The following is a 23,191-nucleotide window of genomic DNA, read 5'->3' as shown; positions in this document are numbered from 1 at the left end:
TCTATTTCTGCTTTATTGACTATGCCAAAGCTTTTGACTGTGTGGATCACAATCAACTGTGGAAAATTCTGAGAGAGATGGGAATACCAGACCACCTGACCTGCCTCTTGAGATATCTGTATGCAGGTCAGTCAGGAAGCAACAGTTAGAACTGGACATGGAACAACAGACTGGTTCCAAATAGAAAAAGGAGTACGTCAAGGCTGTATATTGTCGCCCTGCTTATTTAACTTCTATGCAGAGTACATCATGAGAAACGCTGGACTGGAAGAAACACAAGCTGGAATCAAGATTGCCAGGAGAAATATAAATAACCTCAGATATGCAGATGACACCACCCTTATGGCAGAAAGTGAAGAGGAGCTAAAAAGCCTCTTGATGAAAGTGAAAGAGGAGAGTGAAAAAGTTGGCTTAAAACTCCACATTCAGAAAACGAAGATCATGGCATCCAGTCCCATCACTTCATGGGAAATAGATGGGGAAACAGTGGAAACAGTGTCAGACTTTATCTTTTTGGGCTCCAAAATCACTGCAGATGGTGATTGCAGCCATGAAATTAAAAAACGTTTACTCCTTGGAAGAAAAGTTATGACCAACCTAGACAGTATATTCAAAAGCAGAGACACTACTTTGCCGACTAAGGTCCGTCTAGTCAAGGCTATGGTTTTTCCTGTGGTCATGTATGGATGTGAGAGTTGGACTGGGAAGAAGGCTGAGCGCCGAAGAATTGATGCTTTTGAACTGTGGTGTTGGAGAAGACACTTGAGAGTCCCTTGGACTGCAAGGAGATCCAACCAGTCCATTCTGAAGGAGATCAACCCTGGGATTTCTTTGGAAGGAATGATGCTAAAGCTGAAGGTCCAGTACTTTGGCCACCTCATGTGAAGAGTTGACTCCTTGGAAAAGACTCTGATGTTGGGAGGGATTGGGGGCATGAGGAGAAGGGGACGACCCAGGATGAGATGGCTGGATGGCATCACGGACTTAATGGACATGAGTCTGAGCGAACTCTGGGAGATGGTGATGAACAGGGAGGCCTGGCATGCTGCGATTCATGGGGTCGCAAAGAGTTGGACACGTCTGAGTGACTGAACTGAACTGACAGACCTGGGGAGTTCATCTTTCAGTGTCATATCTTTTTGCTTTTTTATACTGTTCATGTGGTTCTCAAGGCAAGAACTCTGAAGTTGCTTGCCATTGCCTTCTCCAGTGGACCATGTTTTGTCAGAGCTCTCCACCATGACTCATCCATCTTGGATGGCCCTACACAGCATGGCTCATAGTTTCATTGCATTAGACAAGGCTGTGGTCCATTTGATCAGTTTGGTTAGTTTTCTGTGTTTGTGGTTTTCATTCTGTTTGCCCTCTGAGAGATAAGGATGAGAGGCTTATGGAAACTTCCTGACGGGAGAGACTGACTGGGGAGAACTGGGTCTTTATGGGCACAGAGGGTGGAGAAAGGAAGCTAAGAGGGTAGGTTGCTCCAACAAGGGTGCCTTACTTTAGGAAGGGGAGGGATCATACACAGGTCACCTCCCTAGTGCTGATCAGACTGTTGGGTTGCAGACTGATGGGTTTAAATTTCCACTCCAGGGACAGGCTGCAATATCAGTTAGATTAGGTATTAAGGCTTGATAGGTTTAGTGTAAGTGATTAGATCTTGGACCTGTTGATACTTTTTAACCGCATGGGGATTAGTTTAAAACTTTTAAGCTTTGACATTTAAACTCAGTATCAAAAAATGATTAAATTTTGTGTTGGACTGATTATATTTGATAAAGCAAGAGCTATTTAGTACCACAGAAATAGTTTCTAAAATGTTTAAACTTTGACATTTAAACTCAGTTTTTCGAAAATGATTTTGTGTTGAACTGATATTTAACAGAGAGGGAGCTATGTAGTCCCTAGTAAGCAATTTAAAAAGTTTTGTTATTTAAACTCATTTCCCGAAAAGGATTAACTTTAGGCTGGGGGCTCTTCAGCAGGACTGGAGAAGGTAAGCGCTGAGCCGTGACGTCGCGGGACCCAGCTATGCCTGGTCGGGTCCAGCGGGAACAGCGGACCGCTAGGCGGGAACCTGCGCCAGTACTTCACGTGACCACGCGCCGTGGACATCCTTCCTCGCACCTCGATGGGCGGTGCGCGCGCTCTGACACCCGCCCTAGGGTCGGGGCCCCGGCCGCGCCTGCGCCGTGACTCGGGCGGGCGCGCCCCGAGGGGGCGGGGCCGCGCGGGGGCGGGGGCGCGGAGGCCGGAAGGAAGCAGGTGGGGGGCGTGGCGAGCGAGGGAAGCCCGCCGGCCCGCAGATAACCGTCGCGGCCTGATGACGTCGCACAATGGCCGGCCCCCGCGGCTAGTGGAGCCCGTTTGTTCCGCCCGCGTCGTGCCTGAAGCCGGAGCCTGTGAGCAGCGGAAGGGCCGAGAGACGCCTTCTCCGCGCAGTCCCGACCCCTGCGAAGCCGTGGCCCCCTCTCTGCCCTCGAGCTGAGGTAAGTGGTGGTGGTGGCTGGGAGGCCTGGCCGGCGGGAGAAAGAGGCCGAGGCGGCCCGGCAAGGAGCGTGGCGGCGGCACTGAGCCGAGGCCCGGAGCCTCGCCGCCTCTGCCTCCGGGGAGCACTCCAGGCTGCCCCTGGCCGAAGCGGGACTCTCGGGCCCCGGGAAGAGGACGCTGAGCTAGGCACGATCCCAGGTTCGGTCCGGACGAACTGGCCGGGGGTCCTGAATCCCTCTAAGCTCGAGCGCCTGGCGGCTGCCTCCGCACTCCGTCGTGGGGTTGATCTCCCGAAGCTGTCATTTCTCTTCCGGGACATTCGCGTGGCACTGCTTTCCGCCCACAAAGATGGGGGTGCGGAAGGAGGCACGCAAGTTCTCCCTCCGGACTGAGAATAGGCTCTTCGGGAGCTTTGAGCTCTCTGGATCCTCCTGGAACTTGCTCCCTCGACTTCCCGGGCTGCACAGGTTGGATCTATTGGCTGTGCCCCAAGACGCACGGCACTCTTTGGAATAAACTTCCCTGTGCCCCTTTGGTTAAAAGCCCATAGGATGCCGGGTCATTGCTGGGAGAACCTAAGACTTAAAAACTTCCCGCCTTACTCCTGCTAAAACTTAAGTTTTCCTGAATACTTTATGACAGCTGAGTTTGCCGGATAGAGTGGTTGATCATCTTATATGAGCTGTTCAGCTCTACATCTATGAGAGCCTTTAGATCCGTTTGGGGAGAATGGAAGAAAAGTTCGTTTAGGGGCATAGCAATGGCTTTCATCCTTTCTCCTTCGTGTCGCCTGTGGAGTGGTCCTGTCCCAGAGCAGAGGTTGGGATTCTCAGGGTGAAGGTGGACCCAGGCCAATTTCTGCTTCCCAGGCAGGGGCATTGTTGCCTGATGATGTTACAATCTGAGCACAAGTGTGGAACCCACCCAGCTCTGGAAACCAGTCACAAATGTCCTGGAGGCTAGAATTTCTCTCCCGTTTTTGGTGGGTAAGATAGTTTTATGAAACCATTCCAGAGAGCAAAGGAGGTGTTTTCCTTTTTCACAGATCATCTCAAGGTGAGTGCTTCCTCCCTGAGAAGTGGTTTGGTTCAGGCTTAGTCTGTTTGGGGATGATGTCTATCACCAGTCTTGACATCCTTCTTTTGGATGTTGTAAATCTATGAAGTTATGAACATGAATTTTAACCAGATGTACCAGAACTTGGGCATTCACATAGGGACAGCTCTATTAAAAATTGTTGTCCTGGAAGGTTAGACTTGTATTTCATTGGTGCTTTTTTGCCAGAATCTCTTTAGAAGTCCTGTTTAGGTAGTAAATATGCAAGCCATAGGAGAAAAATCAGTCTTGTTCAACAGTCACACCACATGTTTGACCCAAAATCATCTTACCTGGCTTGGGAACTCACCTCACTTAGTCAGACCAGGCTTTGAATAGCTTTCTGCTGACCCACCTTGAGAGAGGGAAGATTTGCTGCCACTGAGAGTGCCTAGGGATTGTATTGCATGTTCTAAAGTTCTCTCAGAAAAGTTCCCAAATGTTCTGTACTTTAGCACTGCCCTTGGAGTCAGGGTGCAGCCTTCCAGAATGACCACTGGAAAAGGAGGCAGCACCACTCTGTCTCAGTTCCAGAATAGTCTTCTGAAAAGTAGACACTTATTTCAAGTTTCTTTCTGGCATGCAACAGGTAATTTACAACCCAAGGAGACTTTGTGATTTATTCGACAAGCATCTATCAGTTTTCATCTGCTAGTGTACTATGCTGTGGAGACACAATGATGGACACTTATTCTCTTTTCTAGGCAGTTTCACTATCTTGTGAATTAAAGGCCTAAAGAGTTGTAGACTTTGCCAAGAATGCCCGACGATAGGGTGATTGTGTGAGAAGAACACACTAAGTAAGAGTTGTGAGCCTGGGAGTTGTGAAGACGTGCCCAGAGGACCCTGTGTTTCACTGTGTACACTCAGTAGACCACATGTTTTCTTGGCTCCTGACGCATAGCACTTACTCAGATAATTGCCAAGTTGAATTAATCTTGGAATAGGACACTGATGCCCAGAGAACCAGTTAACTCTCCCAGAGTGGGCCTGAAACACAAACTGCATTCTGACCCCCAGCGGTACTCCCCTCCTGTCCAACAAGGTGTCACTCAGGGTGCTTCTGATAAGTCAGTTCTTTGGTATGTTTTCCTCTGCAAGCTGTTCACCTGGATGTAGGCTCAGATTGTAAAATCCCAGGAGATTCCACAGGGAGAGAAAAAGTGGATCTCCTTTCCCCAGGAGAGTGTCAGGGCCGCCTGCGGGTGACTGTGTGTCTTGGTGTGCCTAGGAAGGCTGTGACTCGTGCCTGTGGTAGTTGTCAGCAGTGCCCCCAGGTTCAGACAGTAAGTTGTGTGGTAGCCATTTGCTGAGTACAGAGGACCGAGGAGAGTCTGAGTCCTTCCACTCATGCCCTTCATTGGGGGGATGTCTACCAACAGACTTTGCAAACCAATAATGGCAGTATAGCATGGTGAGTGTGGGCACATGGTAGAATACTGCACAGCATGCTCAGGGCAGTGGTTCTCAGTCTAGGGAGGTTTTGAACTCCCAGAAATGGGAGATAAATTGCTCCTGTCCAGGTTTTTCTAGGGAGAAGAGCCATCCCCTTCCTCAGATTCTCAAAGCCATCCGTGCCTTCCCCCGCCCCGCCGCCAGTGGAAGGCTGATAGCACTTGTCCACCTGGATTGAAGCAGGTGCACAAAGGGCCTTTTGCTAAAAATAGCTGTTTAGAGGAGGGAAGATAGCTCTGTGCTTGGGGAGGAGGGTGAAGTGATTTCCATAATACAAACTGGGGGGCGCATTCAGGCTCTGTGAGGACTTCTTTCCACACACCATCCAGCAGCCTTGGGATTTTAGTTTGAGGCAGCGTTTCCTGTGGTATTGGTATACAAGTGTGCACCTTTGGGGAATTTCTTTTGTTAGGTTTACCGTTAGTTTTAAGTGCCTGGAAGTTTCAAACTTGAGACATATTTAAAATAAGTGGTGTCACAAGTTCGATTTCCGTATGATCATCACTATTTTTTACCTAATAGTCTGTATGGACCATATAGTAATTTTTCCATGTCTGTAAAAAGCTGTCTTTTGGGTTCTAGAAGGGCTCGGACAGGAAGCCAGATGGATCAGCACAAAACTTGAGAAGGGAGAAGAGAACAACAGACAAATCTCCTGGGTCAGTGGAAGTCCCCGGTCAGTGTGAGGGCTGTATTCCGGAACAGAATTTGTGGAGTCATTTGGTGCTCAGGTCCCATTTTCCTGTAAAACAATGGTGGTGTGTGGCAGTTAGTCCCAGGGCAGGTAGTAGGAGCTCATGTTCTGCATAGGCTGGCTCCAGGAGTGGGCAGCAGAGTAGAGACTCCAGCTGGGACTGCATTCAGTGGCCAGGTGACTCGGTTTCCTTTTCTGTGAGGGGTAACATTGTTTGTCTGAAAGGTCGATGTAAGGGACTAGATCCAGTTCCTGGCAGAGTAGTAGTCTCGCTGCAGGTAGGGTGGCTGTTGATTTTGCTGCAGGGTTGTTGTGAAGACGTGATTGTGCTGAGTCCGTTCTCTGGTATGTGTTGGGTGCCTGGTGCCTGGGCAGTCTCTTGGGGAGTGGGACACGGGTGTTGGAAGCCATCAGCTTTGTCTCATCTCGCTGCTGCAGTGACTTTAGAGTGGATGCTGTTTTCCCATATTTCAGATAAAGAAACTGGAGTCTGGCAAGTTTACGTAATTTGTTCAGGACCCTAAGGCTGGCAGGCAGTGGAGGGAGGATTCGATTCTGATTCAGAGGCCCACACTGATCCCCATGTCCCAGAAAGACATAGTCCACTTGCTTGAGTTTGTATATTTGAAGCTAGGGGCTCTTTTTCTTCCATTTCTTACCCTAAGATTTAAATCCAAGTTTGCCAGAATGCACAAAGCAATTTGGTTAGACCAATCATGACAATGGAACCTTTTGGCACCTGGGCCCCAGGAAGGGGCTGTTATCATGTTACTGGCAAGCAGCCTTGGTGCCAGGAACAGTGAACAGGATAGTATGTTGCAAGGCTCAAGTAGCAGTTGTGTGGATTTTAAGCTAGTTTAAGAGGACACTTAATTTTGGTTACTAGCTGATTAATTTCAGAGGCAACTTGGTTCCTGAGGTTGCCGTTAGACTGTACTATGTGACAATCGGAATTTGTCTGAGGCTTAGTGATCAGTTGTATGTGACTGCCTGCCTTCAGGGTCCCGGGGGCTAGCCTGAGCAACTGGGGAGTGAAAGTCCCTGCCTCTCTATGGAGAGGTTTCTTACGCACAGTGTAGTAAAAGCTATGCTAGGGTAGGCATAGGACATTGTACACCAAGGAAAATCTCATACATTTCATTGATATCAGCTAAGGTGGGGCCGGAGGCTGTTGGTTTGCCACTGGCCCCCGACTGGTTGCCGTATGCCCAATGCTACGTCTGGAGGAGGTGAGGATGTGGGCCCTGTCTTGGTAGCTTTCTCACCTTGCCAGTCGCCCTGGTCTGCTAGAGGGACGTATGTGGTGACAAGCTCTGCCCTGTGCAGGGAGGCGGCAAAATACAGCCCTCTAGGACTGACTTTTTAATGTTAATAATTCCTTCAGCAGGCCTGCCTCTGGACAGTGTCGTTAGAAGGCCGCAAAGGGAATCGTTTTCCAAGCTGTCTACTTTTAAGTGACTTTAAATGGATTGGTTTGTAAATTCCTTTCACTGCTGACTTTATTTATAAAGTGATGAATTTTAACTGATTTGTCCTTATGTTTGCTGAATTTTAATAATTTCCGTTATCAGCAAAAAAAAATTTTTTAACTATGGGTTCAGATACCAGTTCTTGATATGTGCATCTTTAAACACACATTCTCCTTTTGAAGGTGTACATTTAAAAGATATATTTTAAAACTTTGGTTATATATAAATGCATAAATAATTTTATATAATTATACAAATACGGGTATGTGTGTTTTCAGGTTTCATCAAGGTACCATGTAACATGACTGTGGCATACATTGTTTTTAATAAAAAGTCTTGAAGACTCAGGTGAACATTAAACCTTTCACTGTTCCTGCTCTTTCACACCAGCTTGATGGTGACCCCCGGCCTGGTGGACGGTCAGTGTTCGCTTGTAGGCTCTTTGGTGTTGGTTGGCTATTTGGTGTTGATTTCACACACGCACACGCACACACACACTCTCACCCCAGCTTATGCAGCCTGTGTTTAGAACAAATGGGACAATTTTTTGTCTTTGCACATTAGGGTGGGAAAACCAGAAAATAGTCAGTTTATAATGAAATCTAGTTAGTAAAAATAGAAATCTTTTAGGATGACAGTCAGTGTTTTTATATTTGAAACTACTGAAACATGTATGATTTTCTGCCAGAGTTGTTTCCTGCAGCATGCCCATCCTGGAAAGGTACTTCTTGAGAATCAGGGTGCATGGAGGCCTTCTGGCGTCCCTTGGTGGCTCCAGAAGGACCTGCAGTTTAAGGATCACCCCCAGTGATTGTGACTTGGCAGTCACAGGCCTAGCCCTGGAGAGACGTACGCAGGAGCAGAGACAGCCTGCGTCCTGGGGACTGTCCGAGGCAGTCGGGTTTGTGTTCCAGACCCTGTGGGGGCTCCAGACAGTGGTCAGGCGTGTTGCCTTCTGTGTTGCCACCTTGTTCCTGATGCACATCCTCCTGAATTTCAAAAGAAATTACTCTACGAGCCCAAAAAGCTGTTGCTTGTGGTGCCCATCTTCCTGCTCAAGATAAGCTTGGGTTGCCCTGGGAGGAGGGGGGCATGCTGGGGCTCTTGGCTGGTGGCTCCCAGTGTGGAGCTCCTGATGCCCAGCTCAGTGAGCCCAGCCTGGCCCCATGGAGGCCTGGGCTGTGGTGCCTGGTGCCGCTGGGCTGTGGAGCACAGTCTGGGATGTGGAGGAGCCGGGCAGCCACGGGTCCGAGCCCTCCTGGGGCCAGGAGACCCACACGAGACTGACTGGCCCTTCTGCTGGATGCTCTGAGTGTGTTCTTTCTTTTGCAGAACCGTGGGTACTGATGGATGTGGCCGAGAGCCCTGACCGGGATCCTCGCTCTCCGGAGGATGAAGAAGAAGAGCAGCAGGGGCTCTCGGACGATGACATCCTGAGGGAAAGCGGGTCTGAACAGGATCTGGACGCGGCGGGTGGGAGGGCTTCCGACTTGGAGGATGAGGAGAGCATGGCCCCGGGACTGAGCCAGGAGGACGAGGAGAGTCGCTCCGACGAGGACGACCGGGACTCTGAGGCTCAGGAGCTGAGCAGGGGCCCGGCCAGCCCCCCGCGAGCCGAGGGCGACCGTGCCAGCGACCTCAGGGACGAGGCCTCGTCGGTCACCAGGGACCTGGATGAGCATGAGCTAGATTACGATGAGGAGGTGCCCGAGGAGCTGGCCCCTGGCGCGCAGGAGGACGACGCTGAGAAGGCCGGGCCCGAGGATGATGAGGAGCGTGGAGAGGGGGCTCCTGGGGAGGAGGGGAAGGCGGGGGTCCACACCGTGGAGGACAAGGAGCCCCCGGAGGCTGCCAAGGAAAAGAGGAAAGAGGATGACGACGGGGAGATCGACGACGGGGAGATTGATGTGAGTAGGCGCAGTGGGTGCCCTGAGGAGGGGTCGGGGGGCTGGCGCTGGGGCCGTTTCCCTGGTGGTGAGGGGCCCCTGAAGGCACGGAGACTAGCCTGGCCTGGAGTCGGCAGCTGGCAGAAGTTCCACAGACCCTCACTCATCTGTCTGGTGCTGTTGGTTGGACTGTGTTAAAACTTTGGATTTTTTTTTTTTTTTAAGCATTTTGTGCCTTTTTTTTTTTTCCTGTCTTTAAGTACTATTCGAGTTAGTGTTCAACTAGAACCATTGTGGATTTCAATTCCTGTTACATTCTCGAGACTGAGGAAACTTCCTTCCAGTTTTGTCTGTTATTTTGGCCATTTTTCTCTTTGTCTTCTGCTGAGGGTCTTCTCTAGGCCAAGCTTCCTTGGAAGTGTCTCCTTGGGACTGCAGAAAATGGGATTGTGTGTCAGAGCACTTTGACTTTTGACCATCACATTCTTTTAACTTTATTAATCTGGCCTTTCAGGTTAAGGAGAAGGTATCTGGTAATAATTGTCTTAGTTGTGGGCAGTTGGGATTTATGATAGATAATTCTGATTCAAGAACTTCCATCACCATCTTTTAAAAGGTTGAATTTTGGGGAGGGAAGAATCTGAAGTCCTGCTGAGAAATGCTTTTATTCAAAGCAGGGGAGAGACAGACAGAGCAGATTGACAGGACCTGGAGTTTTAATATCCCAGGAAGGAGATTCTGCTCATGGGAGAGGCACTGAGGGGAGAGGTGTGAGGAATAGCTCCCAGAAATGCTCTGGATTGCCGAAGGAGGGGGTTGTTGGTTAAGTGTGTGAGCTGGATTTGCCTGACACGCTGGCTTCTCCGGCAGCTAGTACATATGCCGCGTCTTGGGGCCATGGTTGTGCCTGGTATTGCTTCTCGAACTTCACGAGAACAGAACTTTGTGGGGCATTACAAGCTCATGTGTGCAGTTACAAGCTTAGAATTATAGATGTTTTGTCTTCTCACAACTAAGTGTAGCAGATGGTCTCCTAAGCCAGTAGCCACTGCTTGTTAGTGCACTTACAAAGGTGTTGTCGGGACATTGTGAGCATTCTTAGGTTCTGCCAGCTGTGCTTCCCTTGCAATTTGGAAAATTCTCAACCAGAGGGTTGCCACAGGAAAAAGAGATGCCACGAGACTCCAGTTAATCAGTTCAGATGACATTTGGGGCAGAACACGAAATCATTGATTGAGGTTGCCCATGAGTTTGGTCTCTCAGTTTACAAAAAGAAAAGCTGAGTCAGCGTCCTGCCCGCAGGCCATGGGGCTCTTAGTGATGAGACGTGCGGCCAGCGGGTCTGGGCAGTCCTCCCCCTTTAAGAAAGGACAAGGTGCAAGCTCTTCTTGCTTCAGCTGTGAATGGTCCGTAGGGGAAGTTCATCAACTTCTCAGCCTTTCCATGCTCGCATGCGGTCAGATATCTCCCCACAGGTCCTGGGGGCTCTCCCACTGCACTGAGTTAGATGTGGTGGCCTAGGACGTGGCGTTGACCTGAGCTGGCCCAGGAAAACACCTGTTGTTTGGAGATAGCTGGTTTCTTCAGAAACAACATGAGAAGTAGACATCCAGGTTGACTTTCTTGCCCACTTGACCCTAGATGGTTGTTTGATTTGGCTTGTACCTGCCTGGCCTCTAAAGAGGGCCCCAGAGCCCCACTGGCCCCAGGCCCAGCTTCATTCAGCCACCAGGTGGCGTGTCCGTCCACAGGCACCCCCACGGGCCCTACAGTGTGCTGGGCTCATTGTGACACGCAGGGGCGTGACCAGGCAGAGCAGAGCCTGTCGCCCCTCCAGACAGGCAGGCCTGGACAGGGCTGGGCCCTATGAATGGAGACTCGGGCCCTCATGGGAGCCCCTCTGGTTCACATGTGCCCAGCTGCCTGCATTCCAGGCTCCTCCCCATTCTTTGATCACTTGCTTAGATGTTACGCCCTTTCTGTGGGCTCTGCCCCTGACTGACATGTCAAGCTTGGTGCCTTTGCTGTGATTCCACAGTTTGAACTGACTGGGTCGTCAGTGTGTGTGTGTTCCTACTGCTCTTTAGCACCTCACCTCCAAGAACACAAGTGATTTACCCTTCTTTTAACTGAGAAGTGCTTTTCTCTGTTGGGGTACACTGACCTGCTTTTTTCCTTTGTAGGCTTTGGGTCACTGGGACAGGTCAGTTTGTTTGGCAGGAGTAAGCTCCCTCTCCCCAGCTTTTCCACTTTCTTGGTGATTTCCTTGGTAGTGACATCGGTTTGTACAACGAACCTTTGACATTCTTCTGTTTGAACCACGTGGTTTATAACTCAGGCCTTGAATGACTTGTACGTGTTTTGGTGAGCTACCTTCCGATACCAGTGCCCTTCTGGAAGTGCCACTTCCCTGCTGCAGTGGGAGGGGGTTTTGCAAACATGATTGTGGGCCAGCTATTTATAGCATCTAGCTTATTTGTGGAGGGGGCCGAGGGTCCCCGCCAAGTGACAGCTGAAGCATGGGTGAACTTGACTTAGTCAGCGGTCTCACCTGTGCTGGCAGCTCAGACAGCCGAATGGCACGAGCGGCCATGTGTGCCTTGTGTGGTCCTGCACAGAGCCTCCTCCCTCCAGGGTCTGTGACTTGCCTCTGCAGACTCCAGTCCTTCCATCTTTGGCCCTTCCATCGTCTCCTCCGCTTTGTGACTTGGTTCTGTTTTTATGTCTCACATGTCATCTGGTTAACAAAACTTTGGCACCTGGTGCATGCCATCCACTTGGGAAGGGGGGCAGTATTCTGTTCCCTTCCGGCTTTGGTCAGTGACTACTGCACTGGTAGGGTGGCTGCTCGGAGACGGTGGGACAGGGCCCGCACCCCGAGTGGACTGTCCACACAGCTGCTCAGGCAGAAGTGATGGCTCCTGGCCCAGCCAGGGATGAATACAGCTCGGAAGCCTTTTCTTTGCATAGGGGCTTTGTCTTTTCTCAGGTTCTTATCTGCCTGTTCCTTTCATGTCTGGACACATAGTATCTTCTACCAAAGGATTTAGGGGCTTAGAAATCTGGGGCATTCACAGCACTGCCCTCTGGTGGGAGGCGGAGAAGCAGCCGTGGAGGCCTGGCCACAAGGGATTCAGTCAGGCCTCCCACCTCCGTCTGCTTGGCTAGTGGGGGCTGGACCGCTGTGCTTGCTTAGCCGAGCAGCCCAGAAGCTCTGGGGTGGGAAGGCTGCCCTCCAGCCAGCGCCCAACATGCTGGACCCGTTCGTGGTTTGGGTTCATTGCTTCATGCACAGGCCTGGGTCCCCTCACAGGCGCTGCTCCACACCCCATCACCATTTGGAAACCAGAACACCATCTCTGGCCCTGAAGGGTGTGCATGCAGGATTATAGACCCGAACTGCTACCTCATATGCAGAATCGTGGGTTCAGGGGGCCCCTGGTTGGCCTGGTGGCCCCTGGGCCTCTGCTCTGGGGCACATGCCTCCATCTGCTTCCTTATCTGCTGTGGCCAGGGAGATGCTGGGTTGGAAATGAGTTCTTTTTGTTGCTGAGGTCATACCCTGGCTTTGTGGTTTTGTTTTAAGGAAAATAACTCACACAAAGGAGAAGGTAGAAGTCACCGGTGCTCCCCTTGCTCACATTTGACCTGTTGCCTCTGAGGGGTTTTTCTTGTCACAATGCTGAGCGCCCACCACGTGTGTCCCCTGAGGCCCGGGTGGGAGCTCTGGGTGCTGGAAAGGTGGGGAGGAGGGCAGGGCTGGGGTCTGGGGGTCAAGTCCACGGTCTTGGTAGCAGGAGGAGAACCCAGGCCACCCCATGCCCTGTGCCCCATGTATGCTCACCCCAAGGACATGCTGCTGGGCTATCCCTGGATTTGTAAACTGTAGGGGGGCCTGGCGCAAGCTCCCTGAGTTAGTTGTTGGTGCCCTTTTAGCTGTTTATAGGCCCACCAGTTTGCTTCTGGGGACACCTGCTCTCTACTGGCTCCACTCTAGGTCACAGGATCAGGGGCCACCCACTGGAATTCCTGCCAGTTACAGCCCTGACCTGGTGCTGGGAGCACTGGGGGGCTGGCTTTAGAGACATCCTTCTTGAGTTGTATTTGCTTGAAACCCTTTATAAGATCTCAGAACTCCTTGTGTTTGTCACTTGAAAGGCCATTGTGCTAAATGAACGGTTAGTTGACGACTGAGAATATTCTCCTGCTGGGTGATTTACTGATGCTTTCATCTGTCAGGCGTCTGAGAAGTGGCTGAGCTGGGCAGCTGGCTCTTGATTGCTCTTGTGAATATCGAGAGTAACATCTCTGCAGAAACAGATCTCTAACCTGATCGAGTGCACTGGCTATGAATCTTGGTGTTTTGAAAGCAGTTGTTCTGTGCTCATCATTTCAATTCCTGTGCATTGATTTTCAGACAGAACAGAAGAGTTGAATGAGTTCTGACCTCTCAAAAGAGTTTTGTTTTTCTAATAAGAACAAACAGAATCTGCTCTCGGCTCCAATGTGAGCATCTGTATGACCCGTGACAGATAGCACATGAGGTGGTAGTGTAGGACCCCGTGCCTGAGGAAAGCAGAAGGAGGGCAGGGCTGGGAGACGGGGGTGGGGGGACCAGGGGGTGATGTTGATCACAGAGTACAAACTTTCAGTTATTAGATGAATAAATTCTCAGGACCTTTAAAAAAACTTGTTACTTTCTCTCAAAGAAATCATTCTGCTGGCTCTCTTAAGAGAGATAGCTCTCAGCCCTGTTCTTTTTTTTTTTTTTTTTTTTTTTTGCGAAATACTTCTTAATAACTTGGTGTTTTTAAGGCAGAAATTATACAAATATTTAAGCTTTGGAATAAGTCACCTTAAGTCCAGGGTTTGTCTCCAGTGTTTCCTCACTCAATGAAAAGTGTTTACTGTAAGTCCGATGCTGCACTTGGAGCAGCAGCAAATGAAAAGTGGATGGCACCATCTGATCAGTAGCCGTGGCAGCTGGGGCTGTGTCTGGGGTTGGGGGCTGTGGGGCCTCTGACTCGGGCTGTGTGTTACCCACCGAGGAGGAGAGGTGAGAACATGGTCAGGCCGGACTCACCGCGGTCACAGAGCTGTGGAGAGCGTGCAGAGGGTCACGGGTGTGGGTGCCCATCCAGAAGCAGTCCCTAGGCTGAGTGGGACGGGCAGTCGTTTGGACGAGGGCAGTGCTGCAGGAGATGAGAGGTGGGTCTCCCAGGCCTCTGCCCTGCTTGTGGGTCCCTCGTGTTGAGCACACGAGGGCGCTCTGAAACGGGCCGGGGCCTGCAGACCAGGTGGGGGTCTATCCTGGACTTAGCATCTTAACTACATCAACAAGGAGCTGGATCCCTGCTCCGGCTAGGGGCCATCCTGGGCTGGGGTTTCAGCTCAGAGGCACAGGTAGGGGGCTGGGGAGGGTGCAGAGCAGTGGTCCAAGTTGCTCTCTGAAATCCCTGGAGGAGAGACCCACCCCGACTGTGGTCTTCAAACCCTCCTGCATTACAAAACCAAGGTTAGGAATTCTGGGCCAGAACAGGAGGAGAAGGCCCAGGTCTAAGCTGAAGTGGATCTGCTCAGTGACCTGAGTCACCTAAATTCCCTCCTCCTCGGCCTTAGACTTGTAAATTAGAGAAAGTGCCTAGTTTAAAGGACACAAAATAGGGACTTCCCTGGTGGCCCAGTGGCTAAGACTGTGCTCCCAGAGCAGGAGGCCCCAAGTTCAGTCCCTGGTCAGAACTAGATCCCACATGCTGCAACTAAGATCTGGTGCAGCCAAATAAATAATTAAATATTAAAAAAATAATAATTAAAAGGACACAAAATATTTGGTCCTATAAAGTTTAAATGTAAAAAATATTAAAAATTTGCAGTGTGGCCATTTCCTGCCCAGAATTGCTAATTAAGAGAACTGTGATGGCAGCCTGGCCTGTGTTGCACGTCACATACATCACAGACGTTGTTTCTTGGTGTTCTCTGTGACGCTGTAGTCTGTGGGTGAGCTTTGATCATCCCCGATGCCCGATGAGAAGGCAGCTCAGGTTTGGGAGTGTGTATGAACGTGGCTGCGTGAGTCGCGTGGCCGTACCCTCTCTGGTTTAGGGAGTGCCGTGCGCGTTGGTAGGTGTCCCTCCTGCCTCGTCACCTCATTCAGATGAGCCTCTCTTCAAGTGACACTGTCTCTGTTTCAGGACGATGACCTGGAGGAGGGTGAGGTGAAGGACCCCAGTGACAGGAAGGTGAGACCTCGTCCCACCTGCCGATTCTTCATGAAAGGTAATTGTCTGCGTGAGGGGCCTCTGTGTGGCCCGTTGGTGTGACCTCGGCTATTCCCGGGACAGAGGTGGTGGTTCAGCCCTGAGCCTGGGCAGGGCTATTCTCGGGGCTGAGGTGGCCGTCTGTGGTGGTGGCAGTGGCAGAGCCTCGCTCTCAGCCGTGGGCCTTTCCTGGTCACTCTCATGCCTTGCTCAGAAGGCAGCCAGCCTGCTTGTTTCGCCCTGGGCTCCAGCCCATCTGCCCAGCATAGACCCGTGTCTCCACTGTAGACAGCATCACTCCTCGTCTGAGTGGTCCTTTTTCTAAAGCCACGTGCCCCAGCTGTCAGCTGTGACATTTCCCAACTCTGTAAAGAGAGTTCCCACTTGTTACCAGGTGTCAGAGGCTGGAACGGAGCCTGTAGAAGGGTCGGCCTCTGAAGGCAGCAAGGCGTCTCCTTCCTGCAAAGCGGATGGAGTGAGTTGAGTGGCTGTGACAGAGAAGGTGTGACAAGGGGCTCTCAAGCCCAGGATGTGTGTGTCGGGGCTGCTCCAGCACAGCGCCGTCCGGCGTGTCTGTGAGGGAGCGGCCTCTTGCACCGGAGGAAGGTCTTTTCTTGCCCAGGCTTGCTGTGACCCTAGATGCCTCGCGCACTGACCCAGCCCACCTGTGCAGCCTAACGTTCACGAGAGCTTCCTGTACTTCTTTTCCAGATGTTGTGACACCATTGTCCACTCCTCCACCAATATCAAATTCCATACCATTCAGAGGCCAGGTTAAAGGTACAAAATATATGATATTCATCTCTCTAGTACCGCACAGTCCCCCTGCTCCGGAGGCCAGACTCCTTTCTTCTGGATCCAGAATCCTGCCATGACGCCAGGGGTAGGGGGAGGCTCTGAGGGCAGGACGTGGCTGTGACGGGCTCGCAGGGACCGTGTGCTGCCTGCACAGGGGTTGGGGTGGGGCGGGGGGCGGCAGTGGAGCCCCGTCCTGCGGTGGCCTCGAACGAGCCCGTCCCTCATACCGAGGTAACCAAGGATGCAAGCGCCTGGGAGCGCTTGGGGCCCTGGTCAGCGCATCCTCGGACTTGTCCTCTTGGCTGTGCTGTTTCTGTGCTGCTCGCTGCTGCCGCGGGGTGGCCCCGCTCTGCGGCTACGTGCGCCATTCCCTGGATGGGAGCATAGCCGCCCTAAGGATGCAGATGAGTACGCAGCACCTTCTAGAAAGTAAATGCTTACAGCTTCTCAAAGCCTGTGGTATTTGAAGTGTCGGTATTTCAGAAAACTTAAACTTAAGCCAAAGGCTTCCTTGCCATAAAGACTTCAGTCTGTCTCTGGAACTTCTGGAGTAAATCAGTGGAGCCCATGGAGCCCAACACACGTGCATGCACACACATGTGCTGCAGTCATTTCCAGTTAGCACTATGCACAGACACTGTGATTAGAAGTCTGGCCATGGCCAGGACCTGCCGGAGGCCCCGTGGCAGCAGGGCAGGAGGCTGCCACATCCACCTTTGAGGGCACAGAAGCTCTGGTCAGGTGCTTGGTGTCTCACTGCTGAAGGACTTGCCAGAATTTAGCTCCAGAAGCACACACACTACAAAGCAAAGCTGGTGGCCGTACACAGAGGAGCATTGGAGGGTGCTGGAGTGGGTACCCTCTCCAAGGACGTCTTCGGTGGGGGAGGTGGGTCACAGTACAGGAGGGGAGGGGCCTCAGATCCCACTGAGTGCCCGGATGGGGTTTCAGGGAGTAACACCCCCCACCCCAAGTGTCAGGCCTTTCTTGGTAGAGAAGTCAGAAGCTACTGGTAAGCAGCGTTTTTTGCAGTTTAATTGGGCACATTCAGTAACTTTTTCAGAAATACACTTTTTAATTTATAGTTACCCTTCCCCAAATATTCTATTCATTCTATAGAATAATGTGATAGATACTTCTTTGGATGTTTTGAGACATACCTCTTGCCTTTTGAGACATACCTCTTGCCTTTCCTTAGATAGGAGAAAGATTTTGGGTGTAAACGTTTTTGCTTGTATGCAGTTTAAAAGATTATAAGTTGAGATGAATGCTTTTCGGTTCTCTCCAATAGCAAGAGTCACTGTAAAATAAAATGAAGTTTGCTGTGTCTGGTGAAGATGTGGAGAAACAGAACCTTATACCCTGGGCGCAGCCTGGCGCTCATAGAGTGTGTGATGGAGAGGGCTGCGTCTGAGCCAGCCGCTCCCCTCCTGGGTGTGTCCTGAGTCACATGGAGACCTGTACACAAATGTTCATAGCAGCATAGCACAACAGGCAGAAGGTAGAAACAGCTCCAGTGTGCCCATCAGCTCATGAAGGGATAAACAGGATGTGGTCCATCCATACCAGAGAATAATAAAAGCAATATGGATGAACCAGTGGACCCTGCTGGTCACTAACAGCCCAGATTGTACGATTCCACTTATGGGAACTGTCCAGGGTGGACAGATCCATAGAGTCAGAAAATGGGCTGGTTATTGTCCAGGCCAGAGCAGGAGGGGCAGCCATTGAGTACAGGGTTTCATTTTGGGAGGTGGAATGTCCTAGAATTATGTAGTAGCAATGGTTGCACAACTTTGTGAACATACTAAAACCCACTGAATGGTGCCCTTTAAATAGAGGTATTTTATAGTATGTGAATTATATCTTAATTTGAAAATACTTAAACCGTGTTTGTTAGCTATATTTCTATTACAAGTTGTGATCTGCAGATTGTTAAGTTGCCCAGATGGACACATTGATATTTGTAACCAATGACAACACCAATGTACTTAGGAATACAAGTTGAACCATTTTAAAGCACCAGTACTTTGTTTATGGTATATTGTCACCACTCAACTATTTAGGTTGAGTCATCAAAACATGAAGTTGTGTCCACAGGCATAAATAGTGTTTTCTGTAAATTGTCCTGCTCCTGGCTGTCAATAGAGAATCCCAGGGATGGGGGAGCCTGGTGGGCTGCCGTCTGTGGGGTCGCACAGAGTCGGATACGACTGAAGCAACTTAGCAGCAGCAGCAGCAGCAGCACCCAGCCTGTTCTGCAGACCAGGTCTCCTGTGTCTGCTCCTTCCTGTGCCCACCCCCACCCCCGACTTTCTTCCTCTTGTTAAAATTGTGGTAAAAAACACAACATAAAATTTACCATCTTAACTGTTTTTAAGTGTCCATTTTGTTGGCCTTCATTGTGGTCATCACCACCACGGGCCTCCAGAGCTCCTTTCATTATGGGAGCCTGCAACTGTTTGCGCTAGACATGAGCTCCTGACCCTCGGCTTCTGCCCACCTTGTCCCCGTGAAGTTGAGTACCCCGTGTGCCTCACAGAAGTGCAGTCTCGTCCTTTTGTGGTGGGCCCATTTCACTCAGCATGGTGTCCTCAAGGTTCACCACGCTGTAGCAGTGTCAGGATCGCCTCCCTCTTCAAGATGGAGGAACAGTCCATGGTGGGGGTGGATCACGTTGTGCTAACCCAGCGCCCATCGGTGGACACCTCGGTTGCTTCCTTGTTGGACCTGTTGTGATAATGCTGCTGGCACATGGGTGTGCAGACGTCTCTTTGACACCCTCCTCTCCAGTCTTTTGAGTATGCCCCCGGAAGTGGGATGGCCTGGCCATGTGGCAGTTATGTCTTTAAAGTTTTATAAACTGCCCTACTGTTGTCCACGTGGCTGTACCGTTTCTCATCCCACCACGTTGCCTGTACCGTTTCTCATCCCACCACATTGCCTGGGGTTTAACCTGTCTCCTTGTTGACGCCCGTTTTCTGGTTTTGCAACAGTGAGTGTCGTCATGGGTGTGGGGGTGTGTCTCCCCTGGGTTCTGATTTGCATTTCCCTCTGATTAGTGATGTGGAGCATCTCTTCAAGTGCTTTTTGGCCATTTGTGAATCTTCTTTGGGGAAGTGCTTTCTGCCCATTTTTTAATCCCTGCATCTCCAGGTATGCTCTTGCGACCTAGGGGCCCCTGAAGTCAGTGCCTTAGTGAGACTGAGTGCACCACTCGGTAGGGGCCACCTGCTGCACATGCTGTGAAACGTCGCCCTGGATTAGTTTGAGTTTAGGTCTTTTCGTGAATAACTTTATCGAGGTATACTTGCCCTGCCATGAAACCCACCTACTGTAAGTGTCCAGTTTAATGATTTGTATTAGTTTAGCATGCTGTGCAGCCAGCACCAAAGTCCAGGTGTAGAATATTTCCTTCGCCCCACCACAACCCCTCAGTGTGTGTCTTTTTGCTTTTCTAACAAAACTGAAGCACTCACGGAGCTCCTTCGCTGCCCCTGAAGTGTGAGGGGTGCCTCCAGGGAAGGCATGCCAGGTGTGGCCATGAGCCCAGTCCTGTTGCCTCCAGGACACCCAGAAGGCCAGGACAATGGCTGCTGATAAGGTCAGGCTCTCAAGTGAAAAATCAGTGTTAGGAAACTTGACAGCTTTGCAGGATTTGATGACTTTTCCAAACGACTGTTGTGTGATGTCACAAAATCATACCTGGGTAGAAAGCCATTCACAGTTCAAGGTAGACCCGCCCAGGAGTCAGAGAAGTTCAGTGGCAGGGGTGGGGGAGTTCCTGGCCAAAGCCTCGGAGGGCACGCAGAGTCTGGAGTGGCCTCAGGGTCTCCCAGCGGCTGCACCTCCTCCCCTGAGCAGGCTAAGTTTTCTAGCCACCCCCAGAGCAGGCTAAGTCTTCTCAAAATGTGTTCATAAAACCTTTATGTTAACAAATATTGTTAACAGAAATTATGTAAGTTATATTTTATGTCTTTAAATTTTCTCAGTTTTAATATCAATAAATATAATCATTATGGAGACTCTGGGATCCTGAGACCAAAAAGTTACACAAACCACTGGTTTCAAGTCTGTCATTTATAAAGAAGCAGCCCAGAAACTATTTTTATTCTTTCAGCTACCATAATGAATAATGACTATTCCTGAAGAAGTCGAAGCAGCTCAGCACAGATGACCTGCTTGTCTGTCTCTGTCACAGTTCTGTGAAGAGGGGCACACTGACTTCTGGGTTCTTACATTAAGTTTGTGTTCTTTGAGTTTTATGCCTTTTAGAGGAAGCATTTGTAGAACTTGGGTTTTTCCTTATTAGATTTTTATATATTCTGTTTTCTTTCCAAGAAATATTTTTTTAAAAAACCATGAAGCATTTTAAACTTATTTTGACAATCCCTATTTTTATTAGTTATTCTGAGTTGTTCAAATTAACAGGAAATGGGACCGAGGAATATCTAAATAAGACCACTGTCTTATTTATAAACAAGAAAGTCTTTGTTTAAAATTCTAGTGTGAAGAAAGCATTTTGTGTGGAAGTTAGAGCATGTAAACTCATCTCCGCTGTTGTGGGAGGCACCACAGGTGCGGTGCCATGCTGGTTAGAAATGCCAGCAGAGGCACCTCCCTACCTCTGGTCAGACTAGCAGTCAGAACTTTTAAGGTCTGGTGGTGTTTCTAACCAACAGGGGCTCCTGGGTCTGCTGTGTGGGGCGTGCTTTCTGTCATCTGTGTTTGGGTCTTTGGTGTCTGCTAAGACTGAGGCAGGCTTTGTGTGTGTGTGTGTGACTGCTAGGCACCTTTGTTTACATGTATTCCTGTGACCCTCCCACCCACCACTTCGGTGAGTCCTTTTTTTTCCCCTTCTGGCCGCACTACTTGGATTGTAGCCGAGCCCTCTGCTTGTTCCCTTTGGGCTCCCGTCCCTGTCTGTGCAGACCCCTTACCGAACTGTAGTCCTGTTTCATCAGACATTCACAATCCACATAAATTTTCTGGCAGTGAAATTTCATTTAGAAGCAGAAGAAAGTTTTTAAACCTATAAATCTATTTTTGCTTCCATTTCCTGGAGAATTTTTTTTCCCCAAACAAATTGCTTTCTTAAATTATGAAAATAATGTGTGCTGACAGAGAGTCAAAACAGTTATCCTGATACAGCTGGGGTGTACCCTTACAGACTTTTTTCTGCATAATTGAAAATTCACTTTTCAAAAGGCCGGTGGGATTGCACTGTTCTTGCCACTCTTCCTGCCTGCAGGCACGGGATGCCTGCCCTTGCATGTATGTGGACCGCCCACACTTCCTGGGGCAGCCGCCTCCTTCTCTCTGGAGGCCCTGGGCCCAGACACAGGCAGTCTCAACTCCTCTCTTTGCTCATTCACCGGCTCCTCCTCCCTGCCCTTAAAACCTGAGGAACCAAAGAGCTTTTGTTAGTAGGTCCGGGGTGATGTTTTTGTTTTGTTTTGAAAGTTCAAATACAAAAAGAACAAAGAATAACCTATTCATTTACCCTCTACCCATATATGTATTTTAGATTTTAAATATTATAGAAATGCTGTGGTTTACTTTGTTAATATTTTTCTGTGCTTGCAGTTTTTTTCATTATTTTTTAACTGCATGAGCACTGTGAACTGTGATGTGAGTTTATGAGAGTCAGGTGATGAATAAGTGAATATTTTGGAATTCTTTATTTAGATGTATGACTGCATATTCTTTTTTCTTTAAAACTGTCTGAGTCTCTGGGGTTTTGAACTCCCTGTAGTGTGTTTCCCAGTCTCTGCTTTGCATGTGATCTCTCAAACACTTTTAGAAATTACAAACTTAGTTGGTTATTTTTGCATTCCCAGAGAAGCAATTTTTTTTAAGCATACATTATTCCTTATTTAATTTGGAGCCATATGTTATTATGTTGGTTTTAATACAAGTTGAAATGCTCATAATGTTTAAAAGGTAAAATTTAGTGTTTCCTTAAATAGCAAATGATTATTTCTCTTTAATTTACATGATATAAGGAAAAACATTTTTTGACAGAAATATTCGAATGAAATATTGTGTTTAGGAGTGAATATATATTAAAAGATGGCTTACAATTTAACTATGTGCTAACCAATTGAAAATGTTTCCTAAAACCACTTAGATATTGTATGCCATATTTATTTTTTAAGCTTGCGCACATATTACCTATTCAAAAAATTAAATTTAAAAAAAACCATTCACTCACAAATTTAAAATGTAGTCTTCTTTTCTGTCCTGAAAAGTCAAGCGGTTTTCCTGCTTGGTGTTCTGTCGCTGAATAATGCTAAAAGTCAACCCTTTCAGTTCTTTGTTGTAAAGTATAAACACCCCATTTATTATAGTTGTCTATATGTTTTCTCTCTAACCCATTTTTTTAAGTACCAGAAATAGCCTGCAATGGCTTGCTAGGAGAAATGCAGATGTACAGAGCTGGTAAAGATCACTCTGGCATAAATTGGCAGAATTCTGATCGCTCTCGTACTTTTCGTTGATTTCTGTTTCAGTATGGGGCTCTCTTGAGTCAGAATTCCAACCCTGTCAGTGCACCTTCAGGTGTATGTGTCCTGAGCCGTGAACCCCGAGGCAGGGCCACCCCGATTACCGGGATGCTCTGGGCGTCTCTGTTTAGGGGAGATGAGCTGCTCTCATATGTTTGAGTGACTGTGGGGGCAGGGTCCTGTGTGAGCCCTCAGGTGCTGCTCGCAGGGCAGCCCAGACTGTCCAGGCCTGCCTGCGTGGTCTCGGGGGATGGACAGGGCTGCGCTCAGCCCGCTGCCTGGGTGTCTTGCCGGTCGCCAGTGGAGCAGGGGGAGCTGAGCTGTGCACATGGGCCAGGCCCCCCTGACCTGCCTCTTGTTTCCACAGGGAACTGCACCTGGGGCATGAACTGCAGGTTCATACACCCCGGAGTCAACGACAAGGGCAACTACTCCCTCATCACCAAGGCCGAGCCCTTCCCACCCAATGGGGCCCCGCCGCTCGGACCGCACCCCCTGATGCCTGCCAACCCATGGGTATGTGAACACCAGGAACGCATTC

The 23,191-nt window shown here is 49.6% G+C and overlaps 1 protein-coding gene across 4 annotated transcripts in view; it reads left to right on the top strand.

Annotated features, from left to right (window-relative positions):
* The first annotated feature begins 2,274 nt into the window (after positions 1–2,274).
* The window catches only part of ZC3H18 (zinc finger CCCH-type containing 18), a 41,845-nt gene continuing 20,928 nt past the window's right edge, over positions 2,275–23,191 (top strand). For 2 of the 4 annotated variants that reach the window (XM_040253674.1, XM_040253673.1), the window contains exons 1-5: positions 2,275–2,489; positions 8,536–9,110; positions 15,281–15,365; positions 16,058–16,126; positions 23,018–23,166. In XM_040253674.1, the coding sequence (XP_040109608.1) occupies positions 8,550–9,110; positions 15,281–15,365; positions 16,058–16,126; positions 23,018–23,166 (864 nt within the window). In that variant the 5' untranslated portion in view covers positions 2,275–2,489; positions 8,536–8,549. The remainder of the gene's footprint in view (positions 2,490–8,535; positions 9,111–15,280; positions 15,366–16,057; positions 16,127–23,017; positions 23,167–23,191) is intronic. The other 2 variants (XM_040253676.1, XM_040253675.1) reach the window with 1 other exon arrangement.

The sequence above is a fragment of the Oryx dammah genome, unplaced genomic scaffold (assembly GCF_014754425.2).
Source record: "Oryx dammah isolate SB20612 unplaced genomic scaffold, SCBI_Odam_1.1 HiC_scaffold_13, whole genome shotgun sequence".
NCBI classification, from domain to species: Eukaryota; Metazoa; Chordata; class Mammalia; order Artiodactyla; family Bovidae; genus Oryx; species Oryx dammah.
The sequence above is the reverse complement of the archived record's forward strand: the minus strand, read 5'-3'. Positions and strand labels throughout refer to the sequence as shown.